Source organism: Mauremys mutica, chromosome 2, assembly GCF_020497125.1.
Source record: "Mauremys mutica isolate MM-2020 ecotype Southern chromosome 2, ASM2049712v1, whole genome shotgun sequence".
In the NCBI taxonomy this organism is placed as follows: Eukaryota; Metazoa; Chordata; order Testudines; family Geoemydidae; genus Mauremys; species Mauremys mutica.
The window spans coordinates 137,540,031-137,563,330 of NC_059073.1; the positions used below are offsets into that span (position 1 = coordinate 137,540,031).

Here is a 23,300-nt window from a genome sequence, read left to right on the forward strand (position 1 = left end):
GACTTACGAATCTCACAGTGATAGGGTACAGAAGGAAGTGCTGTCTTGCTGTCACACCCTGTACTAAGCACCAACCTCATGCGGGGTAGGATTATTGACGTTAACAGGACAGATCCGAAAGTCAACACAACACAAACCCTAGCATTAACCTGACATCCCTTCCTCAATAAACTCTGCTTTTAATTTGGACTTCTGATGCTGAGAAACCCCAAAGCCTCCAAAATCTGCTCATGTCTCAGCTCCTCAACCAGCAAGCCAGGCAGGAAGATGGGTTTGCCGCAAGCTCAGCTATATGAGCCAGATTCAGCATTGAAGGAAGCAGGTGAACCAGTATCCAATTCAGTGGAGTTGCAGCTGCTCCCATCTGAGCTAAGTTTGGCCTCTGGAATTGCACTGTCTACACCACCCATCTCATCTGCTCCATTCTCACTGCGTTCCACCTGCTGCATACTATCGCTCCAAGTCACGTGCAGACAAAATGTTTATCTTCCTGAGACTCTGGGCTTAAAGTATCAGGGGGTGACTGAAGCAGAAGGTGCTCAGTGTAGAATACCTGTGATTTCACTTCTCCCAACTGCTAAGGATGTATCTCCATCTAGTCTACAAAAGGAGGACGATGACAAGTGGAAGGTGAAGAAGGGACATTAGTGAGTTAATGAATGACTAAGCCCTCATTCCGCTGTGCAAAGCTCAGCTTTATAATACATGGAGAGTTGGGCAAGGCTTGTTTCCAGGTTTCCTTCTCCTTGTATCCATGAAAACCACTTACAATTATTTGTAACAAGCCCTTGGTGAATGGTAAGGAAACATCGCACCTGTTGTTCCCCTACCCAGCAAGGCGGCTATTCAAGGCCCAAACCTGAAGCGGTACACAGGAATGAACCAGAGGAGGGAGAGTAAGACGCAGGAGAAGCAGTCCTATAATGTCTCTTTTTGGGGCTACCCCACAAATTAGCCCATCGCCACCCTGCTCACTTAAAAGAACGACTATCCCTTATTTGAGCACAGGCTAAGGTCTGGCTTGGGGGAAAAGTTAATTGAATGCGTTGAGCGACATTTACACACCACTGGTGTGATCCTATGCAGGAGAGAGAAGAGGAAAACAGGGCCAGTACTCACTTTGATGTCAATGACAACCCAGTGTCTCCAGAAACGGTACTTTGGATTAGCTCTGTTAGGGGCATCTGGATCCACCATGATCAGCACATACTTCTTATTCTGAAATATAAAAAAACCCCACCCCCAACCTTTGAAACACACAGGCTTACAGTGTTTTCACAATTCAATAGTAGGTAAATGCTCTTAGGGGAGAGAGGGCATAGGGCAAAGAAGATGGGAGAAGTAGGACTTTGGGATTCTCTTCCTAGCTCTGCCTCTAACTCAGTGAAACTTCAGTGCGGGTAGTACGCCATTAGTCTAGGGATGTCCATAAATACCCACAAAGGTACATACCTGAAGTACAATCCCAGCATGGACCTCGGGTATGTATTCAGCTCGCTAGCCCACTCTGACCCCTGCATGGAGCTCTTTTCACTGCTATTGCTACCTGCACTCATTGGATTCAAGCTAGGTTGCATAGGCTAGCCTGTGCGGCGGTTTTGCTGTGTAGATACACCACTGTGGGAGTTAATCACAGATTAGGACAGAGCCTGCCTCTTGCCATGTTGTGTCTGTCCTGAGGAATGTCAACCTCAAGGGGCATCAGTCCAGGACTTTCATCAGCCCTGAATTCTCTCTCTCTCTCACCCACCCCCACTGTAACAGTTATATTTGTGTATGATCCTCAGATGAAATGAGCTGTAAAAATTCGACGTATCCTATTACTGAGTGCTTCACGCTAAGCCTGGATTCCTTCTTCTGACATTTTATTCCTCGTGGCCTAAACTTCCTCTAAGAGCTCACAGAGGAAGAATGGGCTTTTGTAACAAGTCCAAATACAAGGCACCGGAGAGAATTTTCCCCAACCGTTCACTAACCACATCCTACAGCAGAGTAGCACAGAGAGACATGCCGTGACACAAGGGGCTTTCCACACAGAGGCTTGCATTCCACTGGAAATGAGGGACAGGATATAGTCTAATCTCAGAGACAGAATCTCACAGCCCCTGTGCACTACCCTGCTGGGTCAGTTGTGCGAACAGTCTGGTAGCAAGGGGAAAAAAGTCTCCGCACCGACTAAACAAAACACTGACTAAATTAATTCAGCCGAGAACAGGAGCTTCCAGGGCAGAGCAGGCCAGTGAGCTCTCTTAAGTCCAGTACTTTGCGTCTGCCAATAAGCGATATGTCAAGAAGGCAAAATAGCTCCATAATGCACTGTAAGTGGAAAAAGTAAACCTGCCTGACCCTTGCAGGTCATGACCCGAGGCATGCATTTTAATAGCCCATCTCAGCGTGTTAGCTGGTGTTGCTACAAATGCTATTGACGCCATAAAATGATCCGGACCCTCTCAGTTATTTTGATCCATTTACATAGGCTTGGGGCTTGTGAAAGGTGCTGGATTGACAGCCCTGGAAGAGGAAAGCCTCTCTATATCCAGAGAACAGGTATAGCATGGCTAGCAGCAGGGCAAGCATTCTCCAGTCACTGCCCTGCCTGAGTTCTGGAGACACCGTCTTGGCGGGGGAGGGAGGGGCAGTTTCCATGCCTGACATGCCCTATTACTAAAGGACGACACTAGCAGTGGTGGTTCTTGCAATGTGGACACCTGACCGAACCCACAGGCACCTCGGTCCAGGCTGCTGATAGATCGTAACAATAATTTGGTCCTTGCCACCCTGGACAGGGTTTGATGACCTCTGGATGCTGAGCTAGGAGAGCCTACAGATCTCAGTGGACTTGGCAGGATATGGGGTTCCGGATGATCATGCAAACACCTAGATCATTAAGGGACCTACAGGCTAATAAGATCTGGAGATGGACCCAGCAGCCTGCCAGCAATGCGGCAGGATGGTGGCAGCGATTCCATAGCACGCCTTGGGGTCAAAATTTCCTACATTGGCTCAGAAATTTAGCCACGTGACTCCCACTGAAATGAAAGAGACCTATGTAGCTATATGCCGTTGTCACCTATGAAAAAATCCCAGGTAGAGGTTAACAGCAAGCTCTTTGGTGCAGTTCTGTGTTTGTACCAGACAGCGCACAGGGGGGACCCTGCCCCATGGCTGGAGCTCCCAGGTGTTACCGCAATACAAATGAATAGTAATATTATGGCACTTTAACCTCAGCAATCCCACTGGAGATAAATCACAATCTGCCCCCTTTTACAGATGGTGAACGTGCGTCTATGGGCTTTTCTACCAGTGGAGTTGTGCTGGTTTAACTTAAGGTGTGAACGTAAAGAGATTTAGCTAGAACAGTGCAAAAAATTGTGCAGACACTTATTTCAATTGATCTTGATAAATCTATTAGCACTAGGTTTAAGCTAAACCGAAATAAGGCACTCAGACTGAAATATGGGTGTCCATACGGGTTTGCGCTGATTTTACTAATCTGGTTTATTTTCAAATGGTGAAAGCTTGTGGGTAGGCAAAAGCCACAAAGATCTTAAGAGCCTGACTCTAAGAGGCAAGGTACACCTGCAATTCCCAGGATCTGACCAAGGTTCAGATGTGGGATTAAAATCTAGCAATTCCTGGTTCCCAGTCCTGTATTCTAATTGCTAGCCTCTCCCTCCCCAAACTTAATGCTGCTCTGCACTAGTAGACCCAGCCCAAAACATTGATTGAAATAGCATCCAATGAAAATATTGGATGGCAACACTGAAACTGCAGTTTATGGAGAGGGGGAAAAAATCCCAGGCTGCAAGTGTGAAGGAATTTGAGTTCTAACTTTAGGTGGGTACGTGGCTGAATGCTGTGTTTGTGAATCTCTTGCTTCAATTTCGGCGCCCAGCTGGTGGGAACAGAACGTGTAGTCATGGGACTGTCATCGTGTGCTGTCCAGGTTAACATGTAGCATTTCTATTACTATTAACAGACTTTCCGCTCCTCACTCCATCTGTTCTTCGAAATAATTGCAGTTGTACAGACCATGCCTTCGCTACAGGCAGGCTCTGGGGAGAGGATAGTGCTTTTATGCAAAAAAAAAAAGTGTTAAAAAATAACAGCAAACACGAGAATAGAGTGTGAGCGAAGTTAACAGCAGGCTCAGAATTCGGTACAGATTGTGGCCTATCAAGGCGGCATTGCACAGAGCCTTGGGCTGGTCAGACTAGGCCATTCTGTGTGAGAGGAGAGGGGTTGGATCAGTGCCAGGCAGGCTCCATCCCCACTGTGGGTTTGGATTTTTTTTTTCGTTCTGACGTAGCAGGACTGATTACTCTGAACCTGGATATGCCCTGAGGGTGGAGTGTGGGTGTGATCCTTCCCCTGCTCCCCAGCAGGATACAGTTAATTCACACTGATGTCAGGGGGCAGTGCGGTACCAAGCCCTAGATCAACACAGAGTCAGGGCCTGTTATTGTCTCTGCTTGGGGCAAGGATGGAAGCAGCAGTGTGGGGGCGCTTTAAGTGAAGTTTGTTCTCCTCCTGTCCTGGGGCTGCTCTATCTTACGCTCTGCTTGTCATGCATGTTCCAGCCTGGACGCAGGTGGTACTCCCTACCGTCGGGGCTGGGAGCAGGACTCTTACGTCTGCTTTGTAGCTGCTGGGCCTGCCCTGAGGAGGACGATTGTCAGGGGGACGTTTCTACCTTCTAAGACCCCTTTACACTGCCACAGGAACTGACAGTCGGGCCCTCCATGTGCATGGCATGTGCACCAGGCAGAAGCCACATCAAAGCAATCTGCAGCAAAAGGTGAACTGCAGACGGCTTGGCTCAGTTTGGAGCAGAACCATGGATGCTCCTCTCAAGTTCAGTCAGCCGCCCTGAGCTGTGTTTTGGGGTCATTGCTCTCACACGTTATGGTAACTTCCTGCTTTTGTTTGGGCTAGAAACACCCCAAGAACAGCCTCTGTGATGGTATTCCAGCTCTTCCGTTCCAGAGGCCCAGGACACCCCAGCACCTGCTAAGGACTGGGGGTGTGGAGTTCCTCAGGGAAGCATGAAAATGTCAGAGGTTCGAAGCCTGAGCAAAAGATTCCCTCAGCTAGGAGACAAAGGCATCCTAATAGAAACAATCCCACACCTTCCAGCCAAAGATAGCAAAGCCTGTCACAGACATGCAGAAATCTTCTCAGTGGGTATTATGTCCCATGCAACAGAGAGGGAAACCAGCTTGCCTCTCAACAAAGCAGTGGATTGTTAGCTTACAGTGTCTTCCATAGCTGGTAACAATGCAGGAATCCTGACTTCCTGGCTCTGGTCACTGGACCTCCTCGCCTCAGAGCTAAGACTAGAACCCAGGAGTCCTGCTCTAGAAGTGATGTCATCACATGCCGAGGACTGGCAAAGGGGGCTCTGGCATTTTAGACTGTTTGTGTGCCAGCCTGCAAAGGATAAGGGAGCCCTGATGCTGGTGAATTTATTTTTTTTAAAAACCCTCCTTTGACACGAGCTAACAGCATTAGTTCCTGTCAAGACTCCAAAGAGGGAATCAGCCCACAGTGAGGCTGGAGCTGCTCAGCTTTCTGGGCATGAATCAGTCCAAGACATTAATGGAGGGGAGGGGACTCGGTTTAAATCAGAAAACTCCTCAATCCTCTCACTTCTCAAGAGGAACATACATTGTTTTTGCAGACGACGAAGGGAGAACGAGAGGAAGGGGAAAGCCGTTTCCTAGCGACTATCCCAAATTCTTTAATTTTTTTTATAAGTACCTCAGCTTTCCATACCCCTCTCTCCCTTTCCTTTTCAGCAGTAATGAGGCCAAAGAGCTAACGGCCTCAGACCTGCAAGCTGCCTGCTTGGCCAAGATTCTCAGGCTCTATTTCCTGCTCTGCCACTGGTTTGCTGTGTGTGGTCTTGGGGCTGAGGATATATTGTGTCTGCGCTGGTGGGAAGGGGTGCCGAGGGAATCCCTGGAGACATTCCAGACAGAATTCCTTGAGGGTAGCTTGTGCTGGAGTGAAAGTGGCACTGTCCTTTTACAGGGTGCACCATCTATTCCCATTGGGTTTATCCAACCCCATCTTCTGTGATGATCCTTTGTGGGTATTTATGGACATCCCTAGACTAATGGCATGACTCTGCCATGGTCACTCAGGGAGTCAGTGGCAAGAACTGATCAGAGTCCTAGACTAGTACCTTAACCTCCAGGTCAGCCTTCTTCTCTATCCCATATGGTCCTATGATTGCAGGGGATGGACACTGGACACTGATTGTCAAACCACAGGCATTCCTTGCACCCTCCATCTACGGTTGTGCATACCCACAAAGGCCCAACCACTCTGAGACCGCTCTGTGACTCAGTTTCCCTATCTGTAAAATAGAGATAAACTATGATGGGGAAGGGGGAAGAGTTAATTAGTTACCATCTGTTGAGCGCTTTGATGATGGAAGGTCTAAGCGTCACGTTTTAGCTGCTAATTGCATCTGGGTGGAAGCAGCACTATATATAATTATAATTTTTTAAAAGCACGAGCTGTTCAGATTAGCCATCATTTTTTAAACTTGCTCTGAGCGAGTGAGGACTTTGTAAGAACCAGAGACAGCATGGCAGGCAGGGAAGATTGGGGTAGGGGGGATTAATGTACTGAGGATATGCGGCTGAATAGATCCAGAGGAGACAGGGCAGGACAGGAATTAAAGATTTATCCAAATGAAAGCAAACAGGGTGTTAAGCAACACACATGTAGAGCTAGTGGTTTCCTAGGTAACAAGTGCACCATGGAACTGCCACACGTGCACAGCCTAGTGCATTTCTGCTGGCAACTGAACAATGCAAAGGAATGAGTCAGGGCCTACGCTTGCAACACAAGGGCGGGTTTGACTCCCCAGAGGGGGATAGATTAAACAGGCTGACCCCAGATTGCAGTCTGAAAACTGGAGCAATTAAATAAATATACATGGTACCATCTGTAAGATCTGTGAATTGTGACACATACAAGAGGGGTGGGGAGAGTTGTTCTGGAAAGAAGTGATGAATACAGAATATTTGGGGAGGCGTGTCTGGGCTAGAGCATCAGTAAGTGCTCACGGTGAAACCCAGTCATGTTCACAACTCACATTGGTCCAGCCGCTAAGGTTAACGGACCTTTTAAGCAAATCGGAGCCATTTTAGAAAAACCATGCAAAATTCAGTTTACACCCGTCTTTGATGCAAAACATGGCAGGGCTCAGTGCAGTGGGTCTCGCTTCCCTTTGAAACTGTGGGTTCATTTGTCCTTCACATTTAAGAGCAAGACTCAGGTGGTGAGAACCCCTGGATCCACCACTCCCTCCCACCTCCCCCAGATACTTACAAGAAACCTTGCAAAGCAGAACAGACTGGTTTCACGCAGTTCCAGTTTACATCTTGTTCCCATCAAAGAGCAATAAATACGCTTTGCTGACAACAGGTACTCGCAACTTCTAGATCATGTTCCGGCCCCACCCCCTGTCAAAAGACTAAACTTGTACCCAGGCATTTGCCTCCAGTGACAGCAATAGCAATTTACTCTTCTAATGAGCGATCTCTGGAACGGCTTGAGCACTCATCCCAGTAATCGAGCACTTTTCATCAGAAATTCTCAGAGTTTTGCAAACTTCAAAGAGTGTGAAAAGCAACTGTTTATAGTACTTATATCATATGGCCCCATTACTAGAGTATCTGAGCAGCTCACAACTGTTAATGTACCTATCCTTAGGGTGACCAGACAGCAACTATGAAAAAATGGCACATGGGGTGAGGGGTAATAGGGGCCTATATAAGAAAAAGTCCCAAAGAACGGGTGTGTCCCTTTAAAAACGGGACAGATGGTCACTCTACCTAACCTCCCAACACCTCTCTATGGTACTATTCCCATTTTAGAGCTGTGGAATTGAGGCACAGAGAGATAAAGGGCTGGCCTAGATCACACAAGAAGTCAGTGGTGGAGCAGGGGACTGACCTTAGCTTGCCCAAGTCCCAGACTAGCACGCTAAGCATGTGTCCGTTGGGTGGTTCCATGATTGTCATCGCTCAGGGTACGTCTGCGCGGCAATCGGGTATCTGATTGCAGTGCCTGTAGACATCTGAGCTAGCTCAAATAATAATAGCTGTGAAGTTGCAGGACGGGCTGTGCAATCCTACCCAGGAGCCGAGCGACGAACGTGAGCAGCTAAGCTTGTGCTATTGCATCTTCACTGGTATTGTGACTTAAGTTAGCTAGATCAAAGCTAGCTTGGGTATGTCTACACATGCTGCAGTCACACCACTGACTGGAGTGTAGACATATACTAAGTGACCTTTAGTTCAAGTTTGTCCAAAAAAATATTTCCTTCTAGGTGCCAGTGCTGGAAACTCAGCCTGATATCTGAGAATCAAGCTGGGTTCTTTCTGGTTCATCCCTGGTAATAAAGATTCTATAATAGGCACATAGTGAGCAATTCTGTTGTTCATGCATGACCAAGAATGAATTCCAGCTTCCTCTTCTGGGCTAACAGGAGGGAAAAGCAGTAAATAAATAAGCCAGTGTGACTCTGAACACGAGGAGCAGAACCGATAGGATTTTTATAGTCACTTTTTTTAAACCATAGCCTCACCTCAAGTTTCAGGTCCGTATTATTAACCCAATTTAACAGAAGATAAAGAAAGGTGGAAGGTCCTGCCTAAGGGGCCAAGCGGCAGAATCTGTGAATTTGACCCAGGCATCCCAGTGCTCTCTTTGGCTCTAACCACTACACCACACTCCCCAACCCCTCCCTGCAATATAAAATGCTTAATGGAGACATCATTGATTTTGTAAGAGACTGAAATTCCAACACAATCTGTAGTGCTGATGAACCACTGGTTAGCCAGTCTACAATATTTGTGCCTGGTCTCCCTCATCTCTATGCAGAGCTAGGCCAAGCAAATATTTATGCAATCTAATGTTATAATAATAATTGATTAATCCAGGATCATTAAAGTCAGACTCTAGATTTGTTAGAAGGTCTATTCCCAGACCGAGCCTTTACATGCTTTAGGAAAAGGTTTTAATTGCTATCAAAAGAGAATGGCTTCTTTCTGTGTAGCAGGCTAGATCATTACATTTCTTCTGATAAAACAGCAATTGTTACATTAAACTGATAATGTTACTAAAGAAGAGAAACATAGCATTCAAGTAAGGAGTCTGTCCTGCCCTCAGTGCATATCTGTAAGACCTATTAATGCTAATACAGGATGAATACATATATGCAACATGGAGAACTGCCACTAGGGTGGAGGGAGACCTCAGTAGTTTAAGCATTGGCCTGCTAAACCCAGGGTTGTGAGTTCAATTCTTGAGGGGGCCATATAGGGAACTGGGGTAAAAATCTGTCTGGGGATTGGTCCTGCTTTGAGCAGGGGGTTGCACTAGATGACCTCCTGAGGACCCTTCCAACCCTGATATTCTATGATGCTACATGCATACCTAACTCTCATAAAACATTAGTGGGAGGCATACTCTGTGAGGGACATCACCTGCTCTGTTTCATGAAGGGTTTTGTGTGTGCGTTTTAAACAGCCATTATTCCTTCGTATAAAGGCATACCCAAAATGATTATCCATGAAAACAGGCTATGAAATTACTTCATAACCTGCAAGTCCACTGGATAAGGGTGGCTGGACTGGGGCAATGGGGGGGGAAAGAGTGTTGATTACACACAGATCATAATAAGTTAGGGCCAGATTTTGATCTGAGTTACACCAGGGTAAATCCAGAGCAAAGACAGTGAAGTCAGCAGAGTTATACTAGTGCAATCAAGATCAAAATCCGCCTCTTTTAGCCTTTTCCTGGCACAGTCTATAAAAGGTAAAGTCGGCCTATGCAACATCATACTTAAAACCACAGCAGCAGAGATGGAAAATAAGATTGTCTTGGGAAGCGAGGCTGCCTTCCTTCACGACAGCGCTAAATTGTCTGCAATTGATAATGATGACGGCAAACGTATTCTTTTCATTTTTCCGGAAATAAAAAGTACCGGTATATCTAAAAATCTGGAAGGGACAATTCTGCTCTCATTCCCCACCCCCTCACCTCTAACATACACATAACGAGTAATTGGACAGTTTAGGCCCCACTACAACAAGCCTGCTGGAGAGAAGTTAAATTCACTAAGTGGCAGCAAAAAGTTAAAACAAATTTCCCCCCGCTTCCCCCAGTAACAGACCACAATAACTGAGAGGGAGGCTGTGGCAATTGTTTCTTCAGCTGAGATACACTTTTACTGAGATCCAGAGAATTCATCCCTGAACCCTTCCACTTTATTATAATTTGCCCAATGTCCTAAGGAAATGGATTTGGGAACAGATTAATTATTGAGGACGCTGTCTTGTCCCCCGGTTTCTGCTCAATCACAGGCCAACGCTCAAAATGAAGCGCATGTGCCTGGCTGCGTTTTAGAAACCCTGTGTGAGAGGAGGTGGCAGGAGGCGAGCAGTCCCTGTGACAGTGCCCAGCCTTCCGACCCAATCTCCGTCACACGAGAGGACGTGTTGATTGGTGACATTTGACATTTTCTGACAAATATTTTGATGCAAAATGGCACCTCAGTCACAAATTATTTTCAGAGTCCTGCTGAAAAGGGATCGTGCTAGGTGACATTTGAAAACAATCAGACCATTGTTCCCTGGCCATAAGGTCAGGGGTCAGCAAGGCATAGTAGCCTCCTGTGTGTCCTCCCCAATTCCCCACTGCCTCATGCAGTTGTTCATACCAGGACAGAGTGAGTATTCAGTGCTGCTACCAGTGGGCGTGAGTGCTGACCAGGTAGCGTGTGCACAGGTGCAAGGCAGCAGAGAATCGAGCATGCTCTTAGTCCTTGTGTAGGCTTGGGAATAGCCACCCATCTATCTATCTCATAGAACTGGAAGGGACCTTGAAAGGTCTTCAAGTCCAGTCCCCTGCCTTCACTAGTAGGACCAATTTTTGCCCCAGATCCCTAAATGGCCCTCTCAAGGATTGAACTTACAACCCTGGGTTTAGCAGGCCAATACTCAAACCACTGAGCTATCCCTCCTCCCACGATCCAGCCCGCAGTGGCCAGCAGTGTAGTTGCACCACTGTCAACCCCTTGGTATAGACAACGACTTGAAGGGTTGAGCAGGGGCTGACCCCCAGTTAGCTCAATCGCTGCAACACTGGCTTGACCTGGGCTACCCTTAAGACTCAGGTCGACATAGTTATAGTGCTCAGGGGTTTGAAAAACCCACACCCCGGAGTACCATTGCTATGCCAAACTAGCCCTGGGGTAAACACAGCCAGGTCAGTGGAAGAATGTTTCCATCAACCTAGTTACCATCACTCTGGGAAGCAATGGCGAAACCCCCCCTCTCTCTGTACAGCTGCACAATACTAGGGGATTGTATCAGCATAGCTCTGCTGCTGTTGCGCCAGAGAGCAGGCGTGGCCTGACAGCTCTGCCTGTTGGAACAGCTGGCCTTGGGGTCAATGCTGCAGCAGCTACAAGAATTGCTGGCCACCGTCAGGGCCATTCCTGTATGTTATATTCCTTCCCCTCTGCAACTTATTGCTCCAGTGGCTGGTCACAGTCAACCTACTAAATCTTACTTCTCAATGCTCAGCCCTGCTTGACTCATCAATGGAAGGAACTCCCATGGGAGCCTCCAGGGCTAATGGGGCTGGCCCAATGGCTGTGTGTGGTACTGAGGTATAGAGGTTCGCATCCCAAGGGCTGAGCCTTTTTTAAATTGCAGGCTCTTAGGGGCAGGGACCGTCTGCTCATCTGTGTTTTGTACCACACTGAGCACAATGGGTGCCCCCAATGCTTGGCTGGTCCTTAGGCATGACTGTAATAGACCCAACCAAGCACTGTTTCTCCTAGAATGCATGGTGCAGGCATCAGAGAGGGGCTGCATAGGAGGCGGAGAAACAGTGGGGTTGGGAAAGAGGTCTGAGGAAGATGAACCACCTGCTGGAAGCCCAGCCAAGTGGCCTGTCCAGAACAAGCCCCTCAGTGAGGGTGGAGGGGAAGGTAATGAGGGAAAGAACTGTTGTTCTGAAGGACCAGAGAAAGCCTGGATCCACGCCTGGCTATGGCTCATTTTCTGGGTCCAGAGAGGTGAGGCCACAGTGGAAACAGTTGGCAGGAGAGGGGAGGCCCAGACACTGCTATGATGAAGGCTAGGCAAGGACCCAGAGAGAAGGGTTGGGTGTGAAAGGGCATATTTGAGACCGAGGGAGTCCCGTTAACACTCTACAACAGGCCTGTGACTGGCTGCTTCCTGCCTGAAAGCCTCGTTTTCAAATGTCAGTGCCCCAAGGAGGAGTCCAAATCCTGCCGCGTTAGGATGCTGAACACAGGAACTGCCGGACTGGAGAAGAGCTGTGAGCTGATCAGACCAATTAGGGCTTCAGAGGAAGGAGCAGGAAAGCTCTTAATCTCTAGTAAGCGGCAGTCTTAAGCCCTGAAGCATGAGGTTTACAATCTCTTCCAAAATATGTTCGTATTAACTATCATGATTCTGGATATTCTGCTTATTGTCTGAATCTTGCTGAGGTTTTTGGCCTTACCAGCATCCTGTGGCAACGAGTTCCATAGTGTCGTTATCTGTTGAGTGAAAAAGTATTTCCTTTGAGTGGTTTTTAGCGTCTCGCCTTTTCCCCTGATTCTCCTCTTGTTCTTGTGTTCTGGAAAACCTGCACGTGCACATCCCGGGGCCAGTCTGAGCCTGCAGGGCCGAGACGGGATTTCAATGTTATTCATGCAACTGCAAGGAGAGTCAGTTCCTGCTCCTGTTGTGCAAGGTGGCAGCAGAGTCACTCAGGTTTAAGCAAGAATTGCTCAGCCTGGGATGAGGGTCTCAGAGGGAAGGTTCAAGATCAGGAAGCAAAGCAGCTTGAGGTTTTTAACTGGTATTCTTTATTAGGCGACAAACATGTGCACCATCTTCTACAGTGGCAGGTCTGGCTCCCTTCTGATAGAGAGGCTGCAGACACAACCTCTGGAGGGTGTGTCTACACTGCACCTGGGAGTGAGCTTCCCAGCCCCGGGCCACAGACTTGTGCTAGCAGGGGTAGTGTGCTAAAAGGAGTGTGTAGCTGTTGCAGCTCGGGCTCTCAAGCCAGAGGGGCACGGGGCATGTACACAGTCTACACCTGAGAACAGCCCTTTTAGCGTGAACCTGGCTGGCACAAGTCTGCCAACCCAGGCTGGGAAGCTCACTCCCAGGTGTGGTGTAGACATAGGTGCTGGAACTCAGGGTGCTGCCGCACTCCCTGGCTTCAAGTGGATTCCATCATCTACAGGGTTTACAGTTTGAGTCAATGGCTCTCAGCACCCTCACTGTACAAATTGTCTCAGCGCATAGACACACTAAAAGACCGGCAAAGAACTACGAAGGGTTTGCTCGCACAGCAGCTGGGAGGTTCAGGTCCCAGCATGGGCATGTGCTCACTCTGACCAGGCCAGAGCACTATAGTCCTAGTGGCATGGAGAGTGGCTCGGGCTAGCTGCCCAAGTGCAATCCTGTCAGAGGTCCTAGGTACATACCCAGACGACTAGTCCGAGCTGCCAGCTCACTCAAGCTGGGAATTACCCCTCCCAGCTGCTGTATAGACATAGCCTCCCTACTGATAGCACCGAGGGTATGGCCCGGCGAGTTCTCCCAGGAGGTAAGGTCATCACAAAGGAGACTGGCTAGGCTAAGCTGTCCAACCATCACCAACCCATACTTGTGTGGTGAGGCTCCAGCCAAACCCTTCAGCACCGAGGGTCGGGAGTGAAACAATGGGCCTTTACCCTGCCATGGAGCTCAGAATGGAGGAGATGGAGGGGCAGGCCCTTGCTCCGCACTGGGGCTGGGAATAGCCTATGAACACATTTTTATTCCTTTCTTTTTAAAAGGTGCAATTACAATGGAGAACAGCTGGGGCTGACTGAGATCCACTCACCCCCAAGCTGGCCATAGGCCCCAGAGCTATCAGACCCGATATATCCCACCCTGGTGCAGAGTCTGCCCGGGCAAGCTTTCCCTGCCAACTTTTACAGGCCAATGGCCGCGAGAGAAAGGAGGGCCCTCTCCCCATCCGAGAGCTGCATGCTGGAAGGGAGTGCAGCAATGAGGAGCCATTATTCGGAGCTGGGTATTGATGCCATGAACTCCTCCGGCATGATGGGAGCCACGCGGCTGTTGTAATTGCTGAACTCTGTGCTACCAGACACCTCTGAAAAGCTAAAATGACTTTAAATGCCTAAACATTTTAAAACAAACCTTGGAACAATTCAGTTTCTACCTCCTCGCCTGATCTCTCTCTCTCTCTCTCTTTCCCCTCTCCCCTCCTTTTTTACGGTTTCGAGAGCTGTTTTACGCCTCATTACCTGCACACTGTGAGTGATGTCTGTCGGTCCTGGAGCTGTAAATACCTTAAATCATGCTTCATTAAGAATATCTATGGTGCTATTAAAGAGCTATAATAGACAACGAGTTAACAGATGATTAAATATGAACTCCATTTGTGTCAGTCACCAGCTCGCGGGAAGAGGCTTTAAGTTTTTTAAACTTGCACTCATTATCTGCTGAAGTGTGGCTCGGGCGGGCGCTGGGTTTGTGAGAGGCAGTTGAGGAAAGCGCGCTCTCACGGTGCTGTGGAGGGGTTGCTTAAATTAGAGCGCAGCTTGAAGAATTGCTTTCCCTACCCGTCACTTTAGTGCCTTCCTGCAGGATACCCACCCTCCGCTCTCGAGTTAGAAGGGAGCAGTTTGCTTTCTCCATCTCTGGGATTTGTTATTTGGAGCTGACAATGCTGACAGCCCTGTTTCCATGCATACAGTCAAATACCACTTTGAGACACATGCAACAGATCAATCTTTAATGTCTGGTAGCCAGAGATAAATAAAGAGGAATAATCCGGAAAAGGGAGTAGAGAATACATGTCAGGATGCTGACTGCCTTACACAGAGCAGGACAGGGAGAGGATGTGAACAAACCCACAGCATCACTCACCCAGGTAGCCTGTGAAGGACAAGACTCCAAAAAGCAGGAGGAAAAACAAAGGGGCCAACGGAAATCACAAAGATGCAAAGCTAGGTGCCTTTTTTCACAGTTTTGACATTTCTGTTCTCCCCCCGCCCTTTTTTTTTTTTGCCCTGTTCGAAACAACTTGCAATTGACATGGATTCACAAAACATTTGGGTTGAACTGAATCTGCATTTTTTGTTTTAAAAAAAAAAAAAAGGTTTGGCTGAAAAATGTCACCACGTTCTAGTCCGGAGTTCTAATCTTTGCTCTGCTATCAATTCGCTGTTGGCGAAAGTCACGGCTGTGCAGCTAAGAGTATGCAGAGGAAAGCGCAGCAGGCCTCAAGCACTAGTTATACACCTGCTGCATCCTCTAGTCCTGCGCTTTATGCCTGTATTCTCTGTGGCAAGGACTGTTGCTCAAGAACTGGACTTGTTAGCCACTCGCCCTGCTGCAGTCTGGCACACAGCTCTAGAAATGCTTTGGTACTTACCCCATTGTCTTTCGAGGTGGATGGTTGCCCCCGTAGCAGCCAGCCAGCGTAAGACCTATACATCACTTACTTGTCACATGAAGCTGTCAGAATAGACCTTAACTAGGGCACATGACCTTTGTCTCCATGTTACATATGTACCAAAATCAAAGCAATTACTGATTGAAACTGATTTACATGGCCCTTTGCACAGGGGTGAATTTTATCCTGCATGGTTTTTGCAAGGCACTCTGCCTTTCTGTGCCTCAGTTTCTCCCCCTGTAAAATGGTAAGAATGATAAATATTCCATATCTCACAGGAGTGATAGAAAAACCCATAGAAATATTAATTTGTTCCCCTGTGAATGAGATGGAACACAGGTCCTTATTTCTTATTACTGAGAAAACACCTTTAGCCCCTGCTGCACACGAGACATGTGCATTCCTGTCTATCACATGAAATGCCCTGCTTTTTGTCCTAGCTCATTGCTGAGGTGGACTAAACTGAGTACCCAAAACAGACCCTTAGCAAAGCTGTGCTACTCATGTGGACCATGAAGAAGTTCAACAGAAAGAGGATGTCCTTCCTTGCCCTGTGCAAACCAGAGGAAGAATCTTTGCCCGTTCCCAATGCCGCTTCACTGTGCACCTGCCTATTAGCAGGACCTCAGTGCTCAGAGCACAGAACGGCACAGGGAAGGCTGAAACATTGATCCCCAGGGGCAGTGTTAGCGGGGACAGTAATTGAATCTTGCCGCTTATATTCAGTCACATACCATTCTGTGATTAAGTTAACTGGAAATGCCATTTCCGTATTGTTCAAACTCTAAGTGGCGAAGCCCCCTTATCATTTACTACCAGTCCCCTCTGCTCTCTCTTTCTGACCTCGCCTACCCTGCGGTACTACAGGTCAGGCTGGATCAGCCTCTTGGGTCAGGGAAAGAAATTAATCCTGGCTCCCCTTGAGAATGCAGCCTCAGGGCTCATCCACAAAAGATTACATGTGCTAGAAGAAAGTGGAGAACTATCCGTCCACAGCTAGTTACTGAGCTCCTAAAAGGCGTTTCGACACTTGCTGGAACAGCCCTTCTCTGCCAATCCCATCGCTGGGGACTGAATGCTAGTTCAAGACCACACTTCCCAAGCCCTTTACCTTTGGCTGTTTATGCTCAGAATAATCAAAATCATTATTAATCGCACTGTTAAACAATAGACTACCAAGTGAAATTTATTAAATATTTTTGGATGCTTTTCTACATTTTCAAAATATATTGATTTTGGTTACGGCACTGCGGAGTGTCACTTTATATTATTTTTGGTTACTAATGTTTGCACTTTAAAAATAAACAAAAGAAATGGTATCTTTGGCTGTTTATTCTCAGAATATTTTTCTGCAAATGTCCCAAAAAATAGAGTAGAATTCCCCAAGTCCCACCTCCACCATTGGATCCAAACCAAGAAATTGCTTTGGCAAAAACGGTCCAGTGCAGATAAGAAATAACGCCTTCCCATCACAGAAGTGATTCTTGCCTGGAATAGGAGTGAAAGGAGAACAGCTCAGAACTTCCCTCCCCAATAAAGAAAGAAAATAAACCAGCAGGCCCACTTGTATGTGGTTTCCTATTTGTAAACTAATGGATTTTTTATTTCCAACCTGAAACCTGATTTCCAACATCTAATTTGTTTGAATGGGACCTTTTTTGCAGCAGGAGGAAGATATATGAAGCTTACACAGTTTCTACAGCTGCTGGAGATACCAAGTCCAAGCTGAAACAATAAATGCTACATGTCAGAATTCATTGCACTCAGCCTACATGATCGATCCATTCTCCTGAAGTGATCAGGGCCTAAGCCCTTAAAAAAAAAAAAAAAGTCTTTGAAAGTCTTTAATAATATTTTAAATTTGCAAAGTGATAAAATGTCAATGTTAACGTGTTAATTTCTACTATGCCTTGTTGCTTTGAAATCTGTGAAAAATGCAAAGCTTAAATGAGTCCTGTGAAAAGGAACAGTGCATCATTAACACAGCCAGATCCATATCACAGACTGCAGCAATTACCATCCAGTGAAACACTGCAAGCTGTGAAGAGCTTTCATTACCAGAGGTTTTACAGGTCATTCACCTTTGTCCAATCTTACGCTAAAACAAGCATTTTCTGCACCATGGATTCCAGCTTCATTTAAATCAGTAATTGCTTTGATTTTGGTACGTATGGAACATGGAGACTTCATGACTAAGAATTCTATTAGTCAATAAGTTTGCTACTCTTATGAACCATTAGTCATCTTGCCTCAATTCTTTCCCACACTAGGTTATGGATTGAGAACTTGATTTTCATGTCCAGTGAAATCTACCTTAAAGACCACCTGTTTGGAGCAATTATGCTTTCCTGGGTCACAAAGGTGGGATTCAATCAGCAGGTTACACTGTGGAATGCTATTTCTGGCTCAGTCACATCATTCTTTGTCATCTAGAAACTGATGAAAATAAGCTTCTTATTTAAAATACAAATGGGACTAGGGGTTGGTTGGTTGTTTTTTTCAATCAGAGTTGAACACATCTGAACTCTGCATTTGAACACAGGGGTACTCAAACTTTAATCCCCTGGAACCCACACATTACTTATTTTTCTTTCCGGTAATCCCGTGAAATCCCAGAATCCTTTGTGGCATTTCAGACATTTTTTTTAAATACCCAAAGAAAACGTGTGTGTTCCAAAAGGCTGTAATACATGAGGTTAGTATGATCAAGTGCATTGTGCTATAAATGCTTATATTAGCGGCATATACATTTGAAAATATTTCAATTAAGAAGTATAATTTGAATGTTCATGCAACAAAGAATCCTGTGGCACCTTATAGACTAACAGACGTTTTGCAGCATGAGCTTTCGTGGGTGAATACCCACTTCTTCAGATGCAAGTGGTGGAAATTTCCAGGGGCAGGTTTATATATGCAAGCAAGAAGCAAGCTAGAGATAACGAGGTTAGATCAATCAGGGAGGATGGGGCCCTGTTCTAGCAGTTGAGGTGTGAAAACCAAGGGAGGAGAAACTGGTTCTGTAATTGGCAAGCCATTCACAGTCTTTGTTTAATCCTGAGCTGATGGTGTCAAATTTGCAGATGAACTGGAGCTCAGCAGTTTCTCTTTGAAGTCTGGTCCTGAAGTTTTTTTGCTGCAGGATGGCCACCTTAAGATCTGCTATTGTGTGGCCAGGGAGGTTGAAGTGTTCTCCTACAGGTTTTTGTATATTGCCATTCCTAATATCTGATTTGTGTCCATTTATCCTTTTCCTTAGAGACTGTCCAGTTTGGCCGATGTACATAGCAGAGGGGCACTGCTGGCATATGATGGCATATATTACATTGGTGGACGTGCAGGTGAATGAACCAGTGATGGTGTGGCTGATCTGGTTAGGTCCTGTGATGGTGTTGCTGGTGTAGATATGTGGGCAGAGTTGGCATCGAGGTTTGTTGCATGGGTTGGTTCCTGAGCTAGAGTTACTATGGTGCGGTGTGCAGTTACTGGTGAAAATATGCTTCAGGTTGGCAGGTTGTCTGTGGGCGAGGACTGGCCTGGGTGGCAGGCCAGTCCTCGCCCACAGACAACCTGCCAACCTGAAGCATATTTTCACCAGTAACTGCACACCGCACCATAGTAACTCTAGCTCAGGAACCAACCCATGCAACAAACCTCGATGCCAACTCTGCCCACATATCTACACCAGCAACACCATCACAGGACCTAACCAGATCAGCCACACCATCACTGGTTCATTCACCTGCACGTCCACCAATGTAATATATGCCATCATATGCCAGCAGTGCCCCTCTGCTATGTACATCGGCCAAACTGGACAGTCTCTAAGGAAAAGGATAAATGGACACAAATCAGATATTAGGAATGGCAATATACAAAAACCTGTAGGAGAACACTTCAACCTCCCTGGCCACACAATAGCAGATCTTAAGGTGGCCATCCTGCAGCAAAAAAACTTCAGGACCAGACTTCAAAGAGAAACTGCTGAGCTCCAGTTCATCTGCAAATTTGACACCATCAGCTCAGGATTAAACAAAGACTGTGAATGGCTTGCCAATTACAGAACCAGTTTCTCCTCCCTTGGTTTTCACACCTCAACTGCTAGAACAGGGCCCCATCCTCCCTGATTGATCTAACCTCGTTATCTCTAGCTTGCTTCTTGCTTGCATATATAAACCTGCCCCTGGAAATTTCCACCACTTGCATCTGAAGAAGTGGGTATTCACCCACGAAAGCTCATGCTGCAAAACGTCTGTTAGTCTATAAGGTGCCACAGGATTCTTTGTTGCTTTTACAGATCCAGACTAACACGGCTACCCCTCTGATACTTGAATGTTCATATAGAACATGTCATGAAATGCACATTTCTTAATGCTGTATATTCCAAGATGAGCGCTATCAGAAACAAACAATAGTCTATTCTATTTTTATAGGTTCTTATACAGCCCTTGTCACTGTCATATCTGAGTGCCTTCCAGTAATGCATTCAGCAATGTGATTAATCTCTCTCATGGGTGGCTCATTCTCTCTCTCTCATCCTCTCCTCAGGGGAGCATTTGAGGGTTTGTTTTGGTAGGGTTTGGGTTTTTTAGATGTACAGCGAGCGGTGAAATTCATACTTGTGTGGAAGGCCATCACATGGATTTGTGGTCCTTAGTAGGACTTGCTATCTGGTCACCCTAGTCTAACTGCGAAAAAACAGGACAGGGGCTGAGGGGTAATAGGTGCCTAGATAAGAAAAAGTCCCCAAAATGGGACTGTCCCTATAAAAAAGGGACATCTGGTCACCCTAACTTAGACTGTTATCTGTATTTACAACAGTGCCTGAGGCCAGGGCCCCATTGTGCTAGGTGCTGCACAAAGAACAAGTAGGCGGTCCCTGGTCAAATGAGCTTTTATTTTAAAAGGTGAGACAATGGGGGGAAGCTGACAGACAAGGGGAGCACAAAGTAACAGGGATGCAATCATGAACAATATGCCAACTGCCTAACCAGTGCACAGGCCTCCTGCAGGCTCTCTGCACTGGGGGTGAATTTCACCTGTACAGAATTACTGCATCTATTATTACATGAAAGGCTTTCTTCTCAATCTGAAGAGTGAGGAACCAGTTTCAGTTCAGGAGAAAAATGTATGCCCTCCTACGACCCTGAACAGCTCAGAGACCCGCAAGGGAGTTAGGACACAAGATTAAGAGTGGCTGTTTTAAACCCGCACTGAAAATTAAATGTGGCCCAATGGCTATTTCAGTGTAGCCCTGACAAGAAAGCTAAATGTAGGCATCACACTGATGTGGGTGTGTCGACATCACCGCCTCTTTTGGTAAAGACTGGGGCCAGATCTTCAGATGGTATAAACAGTCAACTTCAACAGCACGATGCCGTAGGTTGAGGATCTGGCCTTGAGAATACAGCAGGAACTCAAGAGCCGTGTCTGCGCTATGACGTTTTTGAAAAAAATGTTTCCCGCCGGTTCAGCCCCACTTGGTGGAGCCACATACCTCAGCACCAAGGCTGTGAACCTGAGCAGCAGAGGTGTCGGGGGAAGAGAGCGATTCTGACTGGCAAGTAGAGCTGGTCAACATTTTCTCATGAAAGTTTTTCATCGTGTTTAGACAGGTGCTAGTGGGGAAAGATGAGGTGTCTCTGTTTTGTCATCTTGGATTTATGCTGTTGGCAGGACTTCCAGGAAGAGATGTCAAGAAGTGGAAGATGGGTGACCACACTCAGTGGGGAAAGGACCGGGTGCGGAAAGGTAGATTTGGAAGTCACTGCTGTAGGTGATTAACTGAAGCCATATGCATCGGTTCCACAAGACTCTTAAATGTTTAGGCCTGAAGGGACCATTAGATCATCTAGTCTGGCTTGCATAACACAGGCCATAGACTTTCATCCAGCCACTCTGATACTGAGCTCAACAAGTTGTGTTTGATTACTACATATCTTCCAGAAAGGCATCCCGTCCTGATGTGAAGACTTCAAGAGACCAAGCACCTACTACTTCTCTGTGTAGTGTGTTCCAATGAGCTTGACCCTTGTGTTTGGTTTGACTCTGAACCTTCACAGATTCAGCCTTCCCTGCCCTCTGCCCACCTCTACATTTGTCCATTTTTAGGCTGCCAGCTCCTCAGAGCAGGGACTACCTCCTCCTGAATGCCTAGAAAGGGCCTAGCACAGTGTAGGTGCTACCGCCAAACAAATGCATAATAATAGATCACCGCCAGACATAGCAGGCACAGATTTCAATGGAGCATTGGTGGAACGTGCCTGCCTAGCAGCTGGACAGACCGATGGCAGGGAAGCAGTTAACATTCCAGCAGGGAACATTCTCCAAGTTTTGTTTCTGCTGCATGAATTGGAATTCTTTTTAGAAGTGATTTGTCATGGATTATTGCGTATTAACTGCAATTACAGTACAAGTGTTCATTGACGCAATTACCATAAGTATGTGGTAAAGCTGTTAGAGAAGGTAATATGGGATCGTTATTTATTTAAAGGCATTGGTAGGGAAGGGGACATGACCAAAGTGGGTTTCTTTTGACTTTTTAAATGAATGTTTCAAAACCAAAATTCACATTATGGCAACTGGCCTGAAAGAAGAGAGAAAAGTTCATTCAACATCCATAGACTCATAGACTTTAAGGTCAGAAGGGACCATTATGATCATCTAGTCTGGCACAATGCAGGCCACAGACTCTCACCCATCCACTCCTGTAACAAACCCCTACCCTATCTCTGAGTTATTGAAGTCCTCAGATTGTGGTTTGAAGACCTCAAGCTGCAGAGAATCCTCCAGCAAGTGACTGTATGGCTGTAGCACCTCAGAGCACTAGCCACGTACCAAGACCTTGCTGTGCTAGGTGCTGTACTAACACAGAAGAAAATGGACAGGGCCTATTTCAGCTTACAGTCTAAGTCAACTGATGGTTCAAGTGGAGGCTGCAAATATTCACACAGGAAAAACTCTCAGGTTTGGGGAATAAGCTTAACATGCTCCCCACGGTCAGCTCTCTGAGAATCCTCAGGGGATTCAGGAAAGGCTCCTTTCTGCCTTTGCTGGACTTTTTTTTTTTTTTTAAAAAGATCTCTCTCCTGTTCATTTAGTGCCAGTGAAAGAAGCTGGCTGGACAGGCCTGGAGACTGATATCCTTGATTCACTGAACAGATACAACCTGGAGTTTGAGTGCAAGCTTCCCCACCTACTGCCCAACAATGCGCTGCAGCTCTGGAAAGAGCCCTCCAAGTGGCACATGCTATGCCAACTGCAGTGCTGGTGTGCTTCTTATAAGCATAGTATTTTTTAACATAACATGTTTATTGAAGATACAGCCCTGGGCTTGGTGAGGTGGCCATCTGACTGCGGGGAACTGCACTGAGGCCAAACTAATTTCTCACAGAGGTGATCACAACTCCGACAGAGAGTAGCATCCCCAGCGATATTTAACATGCAGTAGGCTTTGGAGATTCACTTCTCCTGTTTGGTAAGAGCACCAGAGTGGCCCTTCACCCTTGAAATTCTCTGACCTCCTTCCCACCTACTTACCCAATGTATGCGTCTAACCATGATGTACAACACATTGCAGGTTTTCTAGGATGCCTACACCTGACAGTTAGGGACCTGAGGATGTGTAGAGGAAAGGGGTATGGTGTAGTCATGAAGCATCTAGATTCAGCAACTTACAGCACAAGTTGAGATACTGTTATTACATTATCATTATTATTTGTATTGCTATAGCACATAGGACCCCCATCATGGACCAGGGTGCTGCACAAACAGAACAAAAAAAA

General features: G+C 46.6%; 1 protein-coding gene across 9 annotated transcripts in view; it reads right to left on the reverse strand.

Moving 5' to 3' along the window:
- Positions 1 to 23,300, reverse strand: part of PEBP4 (phosphatidylethanolamine binding protein 4) — a 212,133-nt gene that overhangs the window by 118,086 nt on the left and 70,747 nt on the right. For 8 of the 9 annotated variants that reach the window (XM_045005905.1, XM_045005914.1, XM_045005913.1 and 5 more), the window contains one exon: positions 1,120 to 1,218. The exons of the other annotated variant lie outside the window; for it this stretch is intronic. In XM_045005905.1, coding sequence (XP_044861840.1) covers positions 1,120 to 1,218 — 99 coding nt within the window. The remainder of the gene's footprint in view (positions 1 to 1,119; positions 1,219 to 23,300) is intronic. 9 annotated transcript variants of the gene reach the window in all.